Genomic DNA, 17,350 nt, shown 5'->3' with positions numbered 1-17,350 from the left:
GACACCCACCTACGACAGGAGCTCTCTCAGTCACCTGGCCCCTGCCCTGGGCCTCCCCTCCAACCACACCGTTCGGCGCCAAATGCGCCTGCAGCTCCGGCCCCTCCGTGCAAGGCATCTGTGTGTCCCAGGCCCTCTGAGTGACTGCGCCCCTCGCACCTGGCCAGCCCAGCTCGTCCTGGGGGCTGACTTGCCAGCCCTTCTCAGGAATCACCCTCAGCTCGCCAGGAGGCTTTGCTTGCTCCTGCCCCTGGGCCTGCACAGCAGCCGACAGCAGTCAACTCTCCACACAGTGCTGCAAACTCAGGCACTGAGCTAGGTTCCAGACCTCACTGGATTTTAATTATTTGTTTACACATGTATATTTCTCCCTCCGAACACAGAGTTTCTCAAAGACAGAAACCAAGTTTTATCTTTGTGTCCAGATGCCATGAAGGCAGCTCAACATGAAACAGACAATAAATATTTACTAAGTAAGTGAATGTAGCTGAAAGAACTTAATGAATATAAAAGTTCTAAGTGCATCGCCATGACTGTAACCACGGAGAAGCTCCCAGCAGATCTGAGGCAGAAGCTCCATGGGGAGTGGGGAAACTCCAGACCTGCAAGTGGACGCTGTCTCTGCCAGTAACAGCTTCCCAACAGGTAAGACAGAGACTCCCCTTGCACCCGCAGCAGGAAAGGGGACCTTAGTGCTAATTCACTGCCCTCTTAGGGCAGTACAGCAAGCCCTGAACACTGTGCTCTGAGGCCGGACCTGGGCCAGGCGGTACAGAAGAATCCACTGAGTTCCCATAAAGCCCCAGAGAAACGGCACAGGTTCTGGAGTCAGTCAGCAAGGCCTGGGCTCGAAACCCCAGTTCTAACGCCCAGTATCTTTCTCAGCTGGGCCAGCTACCCAAACCTTGTTTCCCACTTCTCTAGCAGAGGGGTGAACCCCCACAAAGAACTGTGCGTGAGTGTCCCCTGGGACAGAGCCAAGCTCACGCACTCCCTCACCGTCATCTACGCCCCCTCCCCCAGGGGCGCCAGCGGTAACAGCCTGCCACCGAGCCTCTCTCCCCACAGGCTCTGGATTTGTACAGCCTCCTGCATGTCCTCAGGTTTTCAAGACTGAAATTCTTTAGTCTTGACCCTGATTTGCTTCTTTGGTCCTCTTCCTCTGGCCGAAACTGGGGTTTGTCTGTATCTACAGCTAGGCTTCCCATATGCCAGCCACATCCTTACTAGGGTCTCTGAGCACCGCCCAGCCCTGGGCTCTGCCTTCCAACCAGGACACCCCAGTTATCACGCAGACTGTTTTCCTGATTCATGAATGAACACAGCCTGACCCCTTGGGTGTGAGGCTCCTTGGTGCCATACACTAGAGCTAACTAAAATTATTCTGCCCGAAGGCCTCCTAATTGTTGTGGGGGAGCATGCAATAAACAAAACCATGTGTGGCCGCAATTCAGCTATCGGGCTGGAACATGCTCACAGTAAAGTTTAAATTCACAGGCAAAGTGAAGATAATAACTGCTTGAAAGCCCATAAACCCTACAAGTTTGAAGCTGCAGGCTCTTCGTGACAAAAGAAACTGAGAAAAGGTGTGATTAATTCAGCACAGGGTAGCTTCTAAAATTACTAAATAAAGACTACATACATACCCCATACAAGAATTTTCAAACATTCATTTTTGGAATAAGTCTCAAAATATAACTAATTAACATGAATAACATAACTGTAAGCCTACATACATTGTTTTGATATTGTTGTTTTATTGTTTATTGTTTTTATTGTTGTTATTTTATTTCTTAATTACTAACTATAAGACACCCACAACTCCTTAAATAAAGGACACAATTAAAACAGATGTTGGAAGCATTTGCATTACATTTTTGTGGTAAATTATGTTTAGTCTCTTGAGATATGTGAATCTGCAAGTTATACTATAAAAGAACCCTAAAATCTCAGAAACATAAATACTCAAAATTACATATGACAACTTAAAAAAATCAAACTCTAGAGTGAAGGAAGCTTTTTATAACACCTTAAGTGTTCTGCATTCTCATTAATGAAATCTCTTGTTGATCTGAATGCACTTTAATTACATACCGCCAGATCTTGCTAACTAATTGGGATTAACTTCTACATGTCAGTCTGTTAACTGCTTCCTTCACATAAATACTTTTCATTTTAAAATAAAATTCCTTCTGCTGTGCCACAGGCTCATACTATCACAGGTGCAACCTCGTTAAACAATTAATAATTTCCCATGACTAAATTAATTTCTTTAATTTCCTTTAAATTTGAAGGCAGGAACATTTAATGAGCAGTAAGATAATTCAGGGTAACGGGATGATGATAATTCTCTCTGGGGAAATTAGAAGAGTCACAGCATGGACTCAACAGACTCCCCAGAGAGAAAATTATGTCCTGATAATTCCTAGAGGTATTGTTATCAATGATCTAATATACAAGCCAGTATTAATTACAATATTTAACATCATTAATATGGTTTTCACTGTTACTGCAAATTCACCTCTTACTGGTGATTTTCATATTACCAATTATGCAATCTAATAAACTATATTTATATTAACATTATTAAATTTCTCAAAAATTTAAAAGTTACAGAACTTCAAAATGCCCTTCAATCTTATTTGGCAATAAAGCTTATGCTATGTATGATCTTTAAAGAGATATTACTCACCTCCAAACGACAAAAACTAGAACATCCTTTCGACAATATCTAACATAAAGCTGTTATACATTATTTTCTACAAACCTCACTAGAAATTAAAAAAAAAAACACATATTAAAAACAAAACCAAAACACCACATGTGCCAGCAGAGTCTAATTAGTCATGCTTCTTCCCATGTGAAAAATGATCTCCCTAAAATTTCTTTAACTATTTCAAAAGTAACCTATTCCTAAAGACACTAAGTGTCTGAGATTTACATCAGTTGGAACAATATGCCATTAATCATTATAACTGGCTTTTTATCAAACAAAGGAGAGAATTCACTATAGCATAAGAAAAATGAGTGATCAAATACAGCCAATTATCTAGTTAAACATTTATAAGACCCCAGTGTTTGTATCATTTAATCATCATTAGTTACACTACCCAGCATAATCACTATATCCAAATTATGTAACCAGAAATACTGATGACCTTTCCCAGCATTTCATGAGTAGGATAATGACGAAGACACCCCCATCTGCCCCATGAGCACCACCAGCCATACCTGGTAAAATTAAATATGGCAAGCAGAAGCCTTTCCCTGAGAGAAACAGATACAGAGACAGACACAAATAGAGGGGAGAGGTTTTCTACAATGTATTCATTTATTCCACAGTTATTAACAGAGGAAGGAGATTAAACAAATACATAATCCAAAACAATAAAAAGACAATAAGCAAATACATAATAGTATCTAATATTTAAGCATATGCAGAGAAATAAAATAGAGTGATATAATGGAAAATGAGTGGACGGTTATTTTAGAGTGGGTAATTCTGGGATGACCTTGGTGAGAAGGTGACGTTTATGGTGAGATTAAAAGACCAGAAGAAAAAAAAGGGCAGAAAGAAAACCTGGAGAAAATGTCTCGAGGAAAGAATGAGCTGGGTGTGTTGAAGGAACACTGGCTGGAGGATGGAAAACAAGGGTGACGGGGTGGGGAACGAGGTTAGAGGCGAGCATGACAAAACCACAGGGCACTCTGACAGCACCAGTGAGGGACCTGGGTCTCCAGCAGAGAAGCACGGTACTGTGAGCTAACACACATTTTACAATGACAACTCACGACGCTGGTGGGGAAGGAACGGACAGGAGGATGAGTAAAGCAAGAGTGGAAGCAGGGGGACTGGACAGGAGGAAGTGGACCTGACCTGACTGTTGCAGGGAGATGCGAACAGCAGACGGAATCAGGATATGATCTTGAGGTGGAGTCAAAGGAGCTGCTGATGAATTGAGTATGAGGAGAGGGGGACAGAGAGAAATCAAGGATAAATCATGGATCTGGGGCTTGAGCACCTCGATGGATAGTGATGCCACTGACTGGGATAAACAAGGCTAACAAAGCACCAGTGTGGGCAGAAGGCAGGTAAAGGATGTAAGATGATGCAGAACCAACCACTGGTGGAGAAACCTATGCTCCAAGAGTGTCACTGGCAGAACGTCGTCATCGTCACCCTCACCCTCATCCCCGTCATCTGGGTCCTATCTACGTGCCAAGCACAATCCTAGAAGCTCCATAGCTCATAGGAGGTAAAAACTATGATTCCTCTAATTTATTAATAAGAAAAGTGAAACATATAGATGTTCAATAACCTGTCCTCTATCACACAGCCAGAAAGTGGGGCATCCAAGAATTGATCCCAGGCAATCCTTCAGGGCTCAGGCCCTGAACCACCCCACAGAACAGCCAGCGCTTCTTATTGCTCCCAGCTCCCCAACGTGTCCCCCCCCCCAATATAAATTCTGGTGTCCACAGGGCTCCATCCTCAGCCTTCTCTTCTCACTTTGCTCATCACTCTGGGCCATGGAACCCATTGCTCCCTCTCTCCCATGTGTTGGTTCTGGAAGTTAGTGCTGCATGAAACTGAGCCCTGGTGCCCCCCTGGCACTCTCCTGGACACCCTATCAGAACTCTCCTAGAAATCCCTCCCCCTCCATCCCCCTCTTCTCCTACACTGAATGATATCCAGTCAAGGAAAATAAATAAATAAAAGGAATGCATAATTAAATGTATTCTACATAAGTGTTCCTGAAAAAAGAAGTGCTTATCAAAATTTCTAAATCTGAGGAATAGTTGTTTTATGAATATTTAGTGAGAAAGATGTATGAAACATAACCACAGTCATATGAAAAAGTCATAATATTCACATAATAATAATATAAAGGGGAGACAAAATATAAAGGTATGCTAAATGTAAAATGACACAACCGAATTCTAACAAACATATTAGAATCTATACATCCAACGTTGCCCTTCAAACAAGCACCGTGAGAGGATATGGACTTACTCCAGGAAGGCTTCCAATACTGAAAATATGTTTGAAATTCCTCCTTGGACTGTAATCAGTTTGTGAATCACATGAAAATTACTGGTCTCATTTAAGAAGATATCTCATTTTGATCGAAAGAAGAATACCAAGACTATTTATTTTTTTCACCAAGTACATACTTGGCTCCAAAAGATTTCTGAATCTTCCAAATATTACGTTCACCCTCAAAAATGGAACAATTTTCATTACTGTATTTATTAAAACTATATTTCAGGCTCTGAATGCAATTCCAAATAGAACTGGGAAACTGTTTTGGTTAATGTCGACCTCATCTTTGCCCACATCAGACTATTCAAATAGAAATTTCCAAGAGAGCAGATGAGAGAATCCTTACCGCATTCCCATTCTTTTAAAACTCATCTAAATTTCTCAAGGCATTTCCTTTAAAATTTAAGGAACACTTACCCCTAAATATGTAAATACGAACAAGCAATCTAAATTCAAAACTCGACTAAGCTTTAAATATTTTGATATCACTTCTCATTTGACAGATTTCTTATTCTTCTATATTGCCACAGTCTTTTCCTAAAATAACTCTCAAGTAACTAAAATCTATACAACATAATTAGATTGATCAATATTTAGCTTTCACTTAGAGATTAATTCATTCATCCAACAAATATTTATTGAGTACCCAGGACCTACTACTCATTGATATAAAGCATGATCTACAGAAGTGAACACTGCACTGCTGGTATAGCATATTCTGATTTGTTAGAAGCACACTAGTGTAAGAAACTACCCAGTAATCATTATTTTTCTGAGAATAATCTTTTTGTTGTCTTCCAAATTACATGTTTCCTCTAGGATAACACTTTCCTTAGGGCCTCTACCATGTAGTTCATCTGCATTATAAGGAGCCTTTATGCTATTAGGTTCCATTAGGGACTAAATCTCCTTGAACGGCTCCTGAGACGATTACCTCAGCATCTGAGATTTGGAGCCGAAAGAGAGCATGGTATAAGCAAGACACGACTGAATCTGTGTCCAAAATAGGGAAAGACACAAAATGCAGCTGGAGAAGAAAAAGGCGACCAGATGACGCAAGACCCTCTACGACACACAAGGAAATGCAGAATCCACCCTAAAAGCCATAGAAACCGGAGCTTTTAGGAAGTGATACGATAAAAAGTACACTTTGGAAAGATGACTTTTGCTACAATGTAAAGAATGAACTAGAAATGGTAAAATGAGAGGTAAAGAGATCAGTTCAGAAGCTTCTGCGATAATCCAGGCAAAAGGTGGCAGTAATCTAAATAAACTACAGTAGTTACAGTCAGGATGTAGAGAATTAGCAGATTCAAGAGCTATTTAGGGAGTAAAATCAAGACAAGAGGAAAACTGCCTAATATAAAGTATGCGATTCGCTTGTTTGTAGTTTGGACGACTAGATGGACGGTTCTAATAGTCACAGGCAAAAGGACAATCCTGGGCAGGAAATAATAAATTCCATCTTGAAGAATAGGAGCTTGAGGTACCTATAAAAATATCAAGAGTCACGGTGATTGAGAAGATCAGACTGGCCAGGAAATCGATGGGGAGCTTTTTCTAAAAGCTCACTCTAAAGAGTGAGACAGACCCGGTGCCAATCCCAGCCCCGCCACTTACCAGCTACGTGACCAAGGATGAGTTAGTTCATTGGTCTGAGCCTCGGTCTCTTCACTTGTGAAGTGTGACAGATAACGCCTCCCACAGCTTGCGTTAGGAATAAATGAAACACACATTCACAATGCTTCGCACAGGGTGGGTGCGCCGTAAGAACTCAATCAGAAGCAGGTACTGGTAGCAGCAGCAGGGCTACTGCCCTGGACAAAAGCCAGGAGCCAGGGGCCAAGTGTCCAAGTAGTGCGAGGGGTCATGAGGAGGTCAGGAGACAACAGCGACAGGGAAGGTGAACGCCCTTTCTTAGGGTGGCAGAGCCTTGACGCAGCAGGTTTCAGCCCTCCCTACCCCAAGAACAAGGAGGAATCGTGGTCTGGAAGAGGCTCTGTGGACAGACAGGCTGCCATCCGACCCCCGATCCCCACGGCGTGGGGTTATTAGAGAACCAGCAGCCTCCACTGAGAGGGTGACGGGAAACAGTGTCCTTGGGGGAAAGAGGTCTGTTCCAGCTAAACCAAGGAGGTGAAAAAAAGTCCATAAGAAATGGAGGATGTGTTTTTTAATAAACCATTTAATATACATTTACTTTTGTATATAGACTGTTACCCAAGAAAAACAAAAATGGTAAATTAAGCGTTCAGACATCTTAGGCCACACCTGACTTCTGGGCTCACAAAGATGTGGAAACCTGTCCTGGAGAAAATTTCTTTCTTTTTCTCTGAGCTCTTCTTCCCTGCTTCGGCGCAGGCTGGTCTCTCACACCTCGGTCTAACAAAGCGTTGCCAAGAATGGCTTCCTATCGTATTTTTGATGTAGGTACCAAGGCACAGGCCACTGCTTGAACTTGTGCCAGGAAGAGAAATTCCAAAGACATTTATGTATCTTAATATTCATTTAAAAGGTGGTGCTTGAAAAGATGGAGAACGGGTTGATCTGACACCCAGTTTGTCTTCAACAAGCATTTACTGAATGCCTACTACGTGCCCTAGGTACCACTCTGGGGTCTCGGGATGAAGCCTATACTCTAGAGAAAGCAGACAGACAATGAAAAAGTGAAAAGGCAATCAATTCTACGCAGAAAAATATGGCAGCAAAGGCTTACTGGTGGGTGTGAAGGTTCAATTTTCATTAAATGATCAAAGAAGGTGATAGTTAACTATACCCTGGAAGATGATGAGTGAGTAAGCCTATGAGAAACTACTAGAAGGTTTTAAACAGACACAATTTGACTGAAATTTTGTATTTTACATTTAAAGTTTATATAATTTTGTATTGAGAGCAGGCTGAAGGGAGGCAAGGATGGAGGCTGGGAAGCTACTGAAATAAGTTTTGTGCAAAAGTAAAATTACTTGGACCACAGTAGTAGCAGCAGAGGAGGCAAGAAGTATCCCAATTCTAACTGTGTGTTAAAGATGGAGCTGTGGGGTCTGGGAACAGGTGAGACACAACACGAGAGAGCTGGAAGAAGCCAGGGACGTCTCCAGGAGCTTCAGCCTGGGCAAGGGAAGGATGGACCTGCCACCAACTGTGACAGAGAGGCCTGCAGACAGAAGGGTTGGGGGGGACCATTCAGAGTTCAGCTTCTCATGTGCTCGCTTTGAGACATACAAATTTGAGGTCAAGCAGGCAACTGGATACATGAGTCTGGAATTCAGGACAGAGGTCCAGGTTGAGATAGAAATGTGAGTCACCAGCATATGGCTCATACTTAGAATCACGAAATTGGAAGAGATCTCCAAGCAGAGATATAGATAGAAAGAGGTCTCAAGCCTTGAAGCCCTCTATTGTTAAGAGGTCCAGGAGGTGAGGAGAAATCAGCAAAGGATGGACCAGTAAGACGAGAAAAACAAGGTTCTTGGAAGCTGAGCAATGAACAGGTTTCAAAGAAGAGAGTACGATCGACTACTGAATGCAGCTGATGAGCCAAGGAGGACGAGGCCGGGGACGGAGCACCTGCACATAGCTGGGACCTTGACAAGGCAGTCTAGCCGGGAGGGTGGGGAGAAGGCTTAACTGGAGCGCATTTCAGAGAGCGAAGGGGGAAACGGGAGACAAACCTACAAATAAAGCTAAGAATTAGCAATAAAAGGCAGCAGAGAAATAGGTTAGTTAACAGCTGGAGAAAAGAAGGACTTTAAAAGCTGGTTTTTGGTTTGGACTTGTTTTGGTTTTGAGATAGGCTGTGACAGGGGACCCTCTACCTGAGTGCTTGCACTTGCACCTGGGCAACAGGATATAAAGAAACCATTATGGACTAAAAATAACTGCACGCATGTGCAGTCGGGCAGTTATGAACAATAAGATACACACAGGCCCCAAACCAACGGCCCCTTCTGAGGTGCCAGGAGCAAAAGCAGGGTCCTGCACGAAATCCCTGCACACAGCACCACCCAGAGAGGCGAGCAGACCACCTAAACCAGGCCTCCTGCCAGACCTACCCCGCCCTCAGCCCGTTTGATGAACCAGCTCAAGCCCCCTCGGGGAGCAAGCAAGGGCACCTACTGCTCGTTTCCACCCCCCAGCCCCACCCCGCTGCGGCACGAGTCTCAATAAAGCCTTGTCTGGATCTCTCATCTGGCCTCCTACCAATTTCAATTGATTAAAGAGTCCAAGGACCCGAGCAGGTCACGGTTTGTTGTTGAGACGGAAGAGAGAACCAGGCGATGGTGTGCTAGTGAAGGGCCCGCAGAGAGGGGCCAATAGGAGCAGGGGGTGGGTGGGATCCAGTGGTCAGGGCGTGCTGGCCTTGGGCACAGTGTGGCTGGTTCATCTGGTGACAGAAAAGGCCAGTCATGTGACTACATGTCTGGGAGAAGTCGGTGGAAGTTCTCTTCTGACTGTTACGGTGTTTTCAAGTGAAACAGGAAGCAAGGGCATCAGCTAAGTGTGAGGACAGGGGAGATAGTGCTGGGGGTTTGGGGAGAGCAGAGATACGAGACGTCGTGAACTGAAACCACGGCGCGAGCCTGCTTTCCTCAGAACAGCTGCTGTTCATTCTCCTGCACCTAAAGTCATTCACTGAAGGCAACTGTCAAAGGGAGTCACCACACCGAAATTTCTATAAACAATTCAAAGAACAGAAGCTGTACTCAATGCTACTTACAACAAACACCTTGGCAAAATCAATTTATCAAAAGAAGTAAACTACATGATGACCCTTATTTCATAAAGTGATTCTGTAAGATGAGCTAAAGACAGGGGAAGGTGATATAATCATCATGTCCAAAACTCATACCACTCAACACAGTCCACTGGGGGCAACGTCGCTCTGGCCCACAAAGCGCCCAGATCACTACCCCAAACATGCTACAAGGTTAGCTTCATCTCATCCCTACACCTCGCTTCACAGGGATGCAAAAGCAAGGGGGACTGCAAATAATTTGGGCCACCAGGAAGCTTAAAGGAATGGTTGATCTACCTTACTGCTTGGGTTGGAAGACTCCCAGACAAGGTTCTCATACCTTCCAAGCAATAAAAACGAGGAACGTCTATTTTCCTACCTGTAGATCTGGGAAGCTTTCCCTCTTTCACAGGTAGCCAAAGCGTTACACTAGATATCTTCAAATTTACAAATAATAATTATAACCTAAGTCCTGGTGATTATCATAATTAAAATTAATCCTCCCTTCTAATCACTCCCATAAATTCTTAAAATTGTGCTCTGATTATAACTGTTTTACATTTATCTTTATGATAAAAAGTGAATGTACCATAGTGCTCTTCACTCAATGATCAGAAATCAAAATACTCAAAAAATATTAGTTGCAAACTTCCATTGTTCTTTTTATTATTATTATTATTTTTTTTTTTTTTTTTTTTTTATGCGTTACGCGGGCCTCTCACTGTTGTGGCCTCTCCCGTTGCGGAGGACAGGCTCCGGACGCGCAGGCCCAGCGGCCACGGCTCACGGGCCCAGCCGCTCCGCGGCATGCGGGATCCTCCCAGACCGGGGCACGAACCCGTGTCCCCTGCATCGGCAGGCGGACTCTCAACCACTGCGCCACCAGGGAAGCCCTATTATTTTTTTAATCTTTTTTTTTTTTTTGCAGTACGCGGGCCTCTCACTGTCATGGCCTCTCCCGTTGCGGAGCACAGGCTCCGGACGCGCAGGCACAGCAGCCATGGCTCACGGGTCCAGCTGCTCCACGGCACGTGGGATCTTCCCGGACCGGGGCCCAAACCCGTGTCCCCTGCATCGGCAGGCAGACTCTCAACCACTGCACCACCAGGTAAGCCCCCATTGTTTAAAATTAGTCTCATACTAAAATAGTTTAGTATTTTCCTATTTCTCTGTCACCATCTTTTATATAGTCTGAATTTTCTTTTTTAAATTAAGCTAAATCCATTGTTCCACCAACAAGAGTCCAAGAGCATACAAATCTAGTCAAAACATCCTTTCAGTACTTTCTGGCTTTAGTAGAGGAATCAAAGGAAAAAGGGAAGGAAAAGGAAGCTGATAGAAAAAAAATTTCCCTAAGTTCAAGAAAATGACAATACACACAAAAAAATTAATAGAGATACATAAATCTCACATCCTAAAGCTTATAAAAAAGGAACCTCACACAGTACTAAAGAAAAAGGAGCTCTCACAGTAATATGTGAGACCACATATTACACATTACGGGGTTAGAGTATTCATCTCAGAACAAGAAAAAGAAAGATATGCCAAGAATATACATCACTTGTCATTATACAGGGGATTGGTATTTGACACTTAGCTGACTTCGTTCTCGGTTTATGTCCAGACACGTATTAGCATCACAAAAGTAGGAGTCACTCAGCTAACCATATGTTGCCATATCACCCCGTTATTCAGGCCAATGGTGTGGAACAAAACAAAAGAAGGTTGTCAGCCCCTAGCAGAGCCTGTCCTTTGCCAGCCTTTAAAAATCATGCTACTGAGAGCAGTAACACTTTTCAAAGACTTAATAAGCAATAACGCCTGTAAACTCTTGTCAGGTAATCTCACACCATCAGTCTGGACACAGAGACAGGAAAAACCCTCCCTCTTTCCCCCACCCCTGGGAGCAGCAGCAGGAGGCAGAGATGAAGGGAACTGTGTGAAAAGAGACGCAGAACCACAGACGTGGTTCTGAAATGTATGCTGCATGGTCCCAGGAAACCATGACTTTCCTGGCTGGTGAGTCAGTAGAAGGCAAAAATGAAAGTGCTCATTTTTTTTCCTTTGAAATTTAGGACTGTTCAAAACAGAATTTCAAAATCATGACATGAACTACCTAATTTTAGAAGTGCTTCTTTTACTGTCTTCACTAGAAACAATATAATACGGACCCACAGTATCTATGTATGTGTGTAAAACTAGCACTAAGATACGTCTGTATCTAATAGATAGAAACTGCTTACTATAATCTTGATAATTTATGACCATATACAAAATATAGACGGTAGATCTAAAAAATAAAAAACAATCATCTTGAAATTAAAATATTGGCCTTACTCTAAGCGCTAAAGCGTCTCTTTTCTGAATACGGTACAGAAGATTCAGACGGGTGTAACAAAGAAAACAATGTAAAATTCAATTGGGTAAAGGGCTAATTTAAACATGTTCATTTGAAGGAGTCCCTGGTTGGTTTCAATCACACATTCTTATTGAGACCCTGCTTCATGTGGGGAGCTGCAGTATCACAGGGCATCCAAAGAAAGTAAAACACAGTAAAAATCCTCAAGGAGAGTTTAACCCAACAGCAAAGATAAGGAAAATGCCTATGTAAAATGACACAAAGGCCTCAGAAATACCAGAAGAGACATACAAAGGATGCACCACCACGTTTCCAAGGAAAAAATATTACATTCACAAAATCAGAAAAAGCTTCATAGGTGAGATGGCATTTTAGATGGTCCTTGAAGGGTGGGCAGGATTTCAAAAATTGGAGAGGAATATGAGGGTACAAGATGAATAAAGTCACAGAGGCAGAAAAGACAGTTTATTCTGTAGGCAGTATTTCCTGCACTGTGCCTCACAGACATGGATTCTGAGAGAAGTCAATAAATGTGCTTAAACAAAAAGGATCCCGTGGTCAAATAAGTCTGGAAAACACTATACCCCAAAACCCCCTCCAGGAAGTTCACAGTGCACCCTAATAATACAGGGAAGGCTCTGAGGAAGTACTGTCATGAAGCAGCTGTGTAAATCCAAGTCTCCCAAACTTATCTGACTACAGAACTCATTTGAAAGAACATCTATAACAGACCAATTACAAGTACTGAAATTGAATCTGTGATTTAAAAACTCCCAACAAACGAAGTCCAGGACCAGATGGCTTCACAGGCGAGTTCTACCAAATATTTAGAGATGAGTTAACACCTATCCTTCTGAAACTATTCCAAAAAAACTGCAGAGGAAGGAACACTCCCAGACTCATTCTATGAGGCCACCATCACTCTGATACCAACACCAGTCAAAGATATCACGAAAGTACATCTACCAATTCTTCATTTCCAGAAATATGATCAAGCAAAACTTGGACAAGGCTAGCTCAGTAAATTTGGGACACTGCAGAAGGTCTCCAACACCAAACTGAAAAAACACGGTATTTATTAATAACAACAACAGAAACGAACTGCTGCCTCTGTGCAGGGATGAATGCTATTTTAGACACGTCATCATACATCGAGCTTTAGGGCAAGCATCCATAGAGAACACAGCATGCTAGGCAATTAACTTCTATAGTGTGTGGACATGTTTTGCTGAAACATTCCTTTAACTTCATTTCATGCTATAAAAAAACGAGCAACTACGTAACAGGGGAAACACACTGCTACTCAGAGAAAATAAGAAAAGTGACAGTAACAGAAGGCAGTCGTGGGCAATGCAGGACCAGCCAGAGCAGAGACAGGCACTAGACACACAGGCGCCGCCTTGCCTTTTCTCTTCCTCTCTGAGCCAAACATTAGCTCCCAAAGCCTGTAGGTCATTCAATTCAAGTTAAAAGCTAAAGCTGACCCCCCCCTCTTTTTTCATATTTGTACATGAGAACTAAATATTCTAAAACAGTATTTTATAATAAAAACAATCCTGATTGAAGCTTGGAAATTCATACTAGCATTTTTGGCTACTTTATTTCCTAAAGGGACTGTACATGTACTACTTCCTTCCTCACTGCATTATGTCTACACACACACACACACACACACACACTCTCTCTCTCTCTCTCTCTCTCACACACACACACACACTCTTACGGCTGCATTTATTAGAACAAATTACCTGCGGTTGGAACTGAGGAACAGGTGGTCCTTGCATCCCTTGTGATGGCTCATCCATCGTCTGAAGCAACAGGAACTTCAGAACTCTGCAAAAAATGTAAAGTTGAAATTTAAATAATGCAATCATTACCAATACATACTTGAGATGAACCTAATGCTTCAAAAATGTCCATTAAGACACTCTATACTCTTATCTGCCATTCGCTAAATCCAAGCTCTGCTTAGCTAACACAAATATTCACTATCTCAGCTAATTCTTATCAAAAGTAGCATGTTATGCTTAGAAAATCCCGTTTTGTGAGATGAAATTCTCTCTTCTCCATTACATCTTATAGATCAAAGAGGCTTCCCCTCTCCCTCCCTGACGTGAGGAGATAATAACCACGGTAAGCTTCCCAGAATTGTGGCTAACATTTTACATTCCTAAAATGCACTTCATCTTCATATTCTAAAAATGTTAGCACTTTGGTTCTTCGTGTCCAACTATAATGCTTACTGTGATTTTTAGGTTTAAACTTAGAAGGCCTGTCCTCATATGAGGGTGTTTACTCTTTTATACATATTTTTTTGTAATTACAAAACATCCAGCCATTAATTCAGTAAACACAGGCTGAAGACCAAGCATACGCCAAGTCCTGCACAAGGCTCAAGAACTGAACTATAAACAGCTGACACCCCTGTCTAGGAGCCACTTCTGCACTGATTCTACACAACACCAAGTATCTCCAGGTTCTTCGTAAGTGTAATTTTATAACTAAAATCTTGTGGGTTAAAAAACTAGGGTCCATTTAAATAGGATCAACAGACAGAAATTAAAACACATTCTCACTTCATTATACCCTTTAAAAAGCAATAAAAATATTCTAGACATGGGTTATTTGTATTGCAAATATTTTTTACCATCTTATAGAAAACCTTCCCAATGGCACCTTTTAATTAAACTTATGAAGAGAAATTCATAAATTTAATATGTTCTAATTGATCAATCTTTTCCTTTATGGTTAATGCTTCTGTGTACAAAACGCTTAATAATTTAAGAATTATTTCCCTACTCTAAATTCTCATACATTATCTTTCAATGTAAGCTTTATTGCTTTGGCTTTCATATCTAAATTTGCAATTGATCTGGAATTAAAGTTTTGTACAATATATGGTGAAGTCAGTATTTAGTTTGTTTTTCCATATGGCTATCCAACTGATTTCAAATCATATACTGCAAAGACTGTCCTTTACCCCACACCCCATTACAGTGCTACTATATCATTTTCATCATGTATCAAATGACTGCACACATATATATAACATAGCAGTGTATGGTGTAGGTTTATTATAAAGTCTTGTTACATGCTTAATCACATATATGATTTTAATATAAATTTTAGAACCAGCCTGTTTGTTTCTATTTTAAAAAAAAGTCTATTGAGATTTTGATTACAAGTACATGAACTCTATAGATCAATTTGGAGAAAACTGACATTTAATAATATTGGGTCTTCAGACCCATGAATACAGGATATCTCATTTATTTTAGGTTTAATTTCTTTCAGTAATGGTTTTCAGTTTCAATACTGGTCTTTCACATGTTTTTTCAGGTTATTTCCTAAGTATATTATATTTTTTGATACTATTGTTAATGGTAGGTGTTTTTTATTTCAATGTTCTGATAGCATACAGAACTACAACGATTTCTGTATATTGACCTTTTATCTTGCAAACTTGTTAAACTCTCTTATTGGTTCAAGTAGATTTTTTGTAGTTTCTTGTCTTATTGCAATGGCTAGAACCTCCAGTACAATGAATAGAAGCAGAGACATCATCTTCTTATTCCTATCTGAGGAGGAAAGCATTCAGCCATTTACCATTAAGTATAATGTAAGATGTACATTTTTCATAAATGCCCTTAATTTATCATGTTGAGCTAGTGCCCTTCTATCCTTACTTTGCTGAAAGATCTTATAAAGAATAGATGTTAGATTTCTGTCAAATTCTTCCTCTGTGTCTGAGCTGATTATACATGTTTTAAATTGTTAAAATGTTGAATTTTGGTGGTTCATTTATTTTAAATTTTGAACATTCATTTTGGTGAACGCTAGGCCAGTATTCATTTCTGGGATGGACCCCATTTAGTCATGATATATAATCCTACTTATGTATTTTTGGATTCAATTTTATATAGTGTTGGATTTGAGGAGTGAGGAGGGGGAAGGAGAAAGAGAATCCCAGTAACGAATTAGAATACATTCTAGTGTGAAATCTGAATCATTAAACAATCAACAGACAATGCTTTAAGGCTACACATTAAGGCAACATTGGTTATTTAAAATGTGTATAAGCAACAAGGACACTTTTGCAAAAGGCAGTATAAATTAAACAGTTTCTCCAGCTTAGGAAAGGAAAAGCTATTACAAACCAACTACACATCCAAAATGGTATCTTACAACTTAACTGCTATTATTCTAATGCAGGACAGATTATTGCTCAAAACTGCACGTTTCAGAACACCAAGAAATTTTCATTTTTTGTTACATTTTAAGCAAGACAACATCTGAATAAAGACTTAAATTAAAAAAATAAAGAAATCTAAATCATTAAAATCAAAATTTCACATCTAGTGTCCCACAGATAGTTTCCCAAGACACCTCATAAAAAACAGGTTTCCTGGTCAAAGACCTCTGTGAAATACTACTCGCTATATGAACCTCTCTTAGAAAATCATAGTAAATATTAGCTAAATATTACTAAAGGACCCAAGCAGGCCTGCAGTTAAAAAAAAACAACTTCATTTATATTTAACTTATTTAAGCACAAAATGCTTTCTTTGTGTAACATATTTTAACATCCCACAGCTTGACCAATCCTAAGAAGAGAAGACACTATGAGAAATGTTGTGCTAGATTATAACAAAGTGGGTTTCATCACACCTCCTGATGTGTGACAATGTCTAAGCAAATAAAATTATGAAGAAAAGAAGCCAAAGTAAAACAACAACAAAAAAAGAACATAAAAATCAAAGGAAACTTAGAAGTGATTTAATCTAACAATCTGCATAACAGGGAAATCACTTCTACAGTATCCCAGACAGAGGTCAAAGAGCCTCTGCTTAGAAATAAAACTCTGTATGAAATACTCATATTGCACATAAGTTTAGTAATACAACGAATAATAATGCAACAAAATTTTCTTTGCATAATATCTAACACGGTTCCATGTGTCACTGGATTCTTAATGCTTTTACGGAATAAGAATATATCAATGTTTGTATACTGATTTAATATCATATTTCCAAAGGCCAAATATATTTATATATTATCTCTTTCCACTAATCTCCTCACAAATGAAATAAAAACACATTTAATGTATAAATATGTTAAACATGCATTCAGTCTTCTAGATTATAATTTCCATGATACAGGGATCTATCTGTGTCATCCACGGCTGTACCCCCAGTTCTTAGGTCAATGCTTG

General features: G+C 40.7%; 1 protein-coding gene across 1 annotated transcript in view; it reads right to left on the bottom strand.

Annotated features, from left to right (window-relative positions):
• The window catches only part of NEK7 (NIMA related kinase 7), a 92,736-nt gene extending 78,793 nt beyond the window's left edge, over nt 1-13,943 (bottom strand). The window contains exon 1 of the mRNA XM_065883859.1: nt 13,887-13,943. Coding sequence (XP_065739931.1) covers nt 13,887-13,943 — 57 coding nt within the window. The remainder of the gene's footprint in view (nt 1-13,886) is intronic.
• Nucleotides 13,944-17,350: the final 3,407 nt, after the last annotated feature.

Source organism: Phocoena phocoena, chromosome 1 (assembly GCF_963924675.1).
Source record: "Phocoena phocoena chromosome 1, mPhoPho1.1, whole genome shotgun sequence".
Lineage (NCBI taxonomy): Eukaryota > Metazoa > Chordata > Mammalia > Artiodactyla > Phocoenidae > Phocoena > Phocoena phocoena.
Note: the sequence above shows the minus strand (reverse complement) of the source record. Positions and strands in the feature narration are given on the sequence as shown.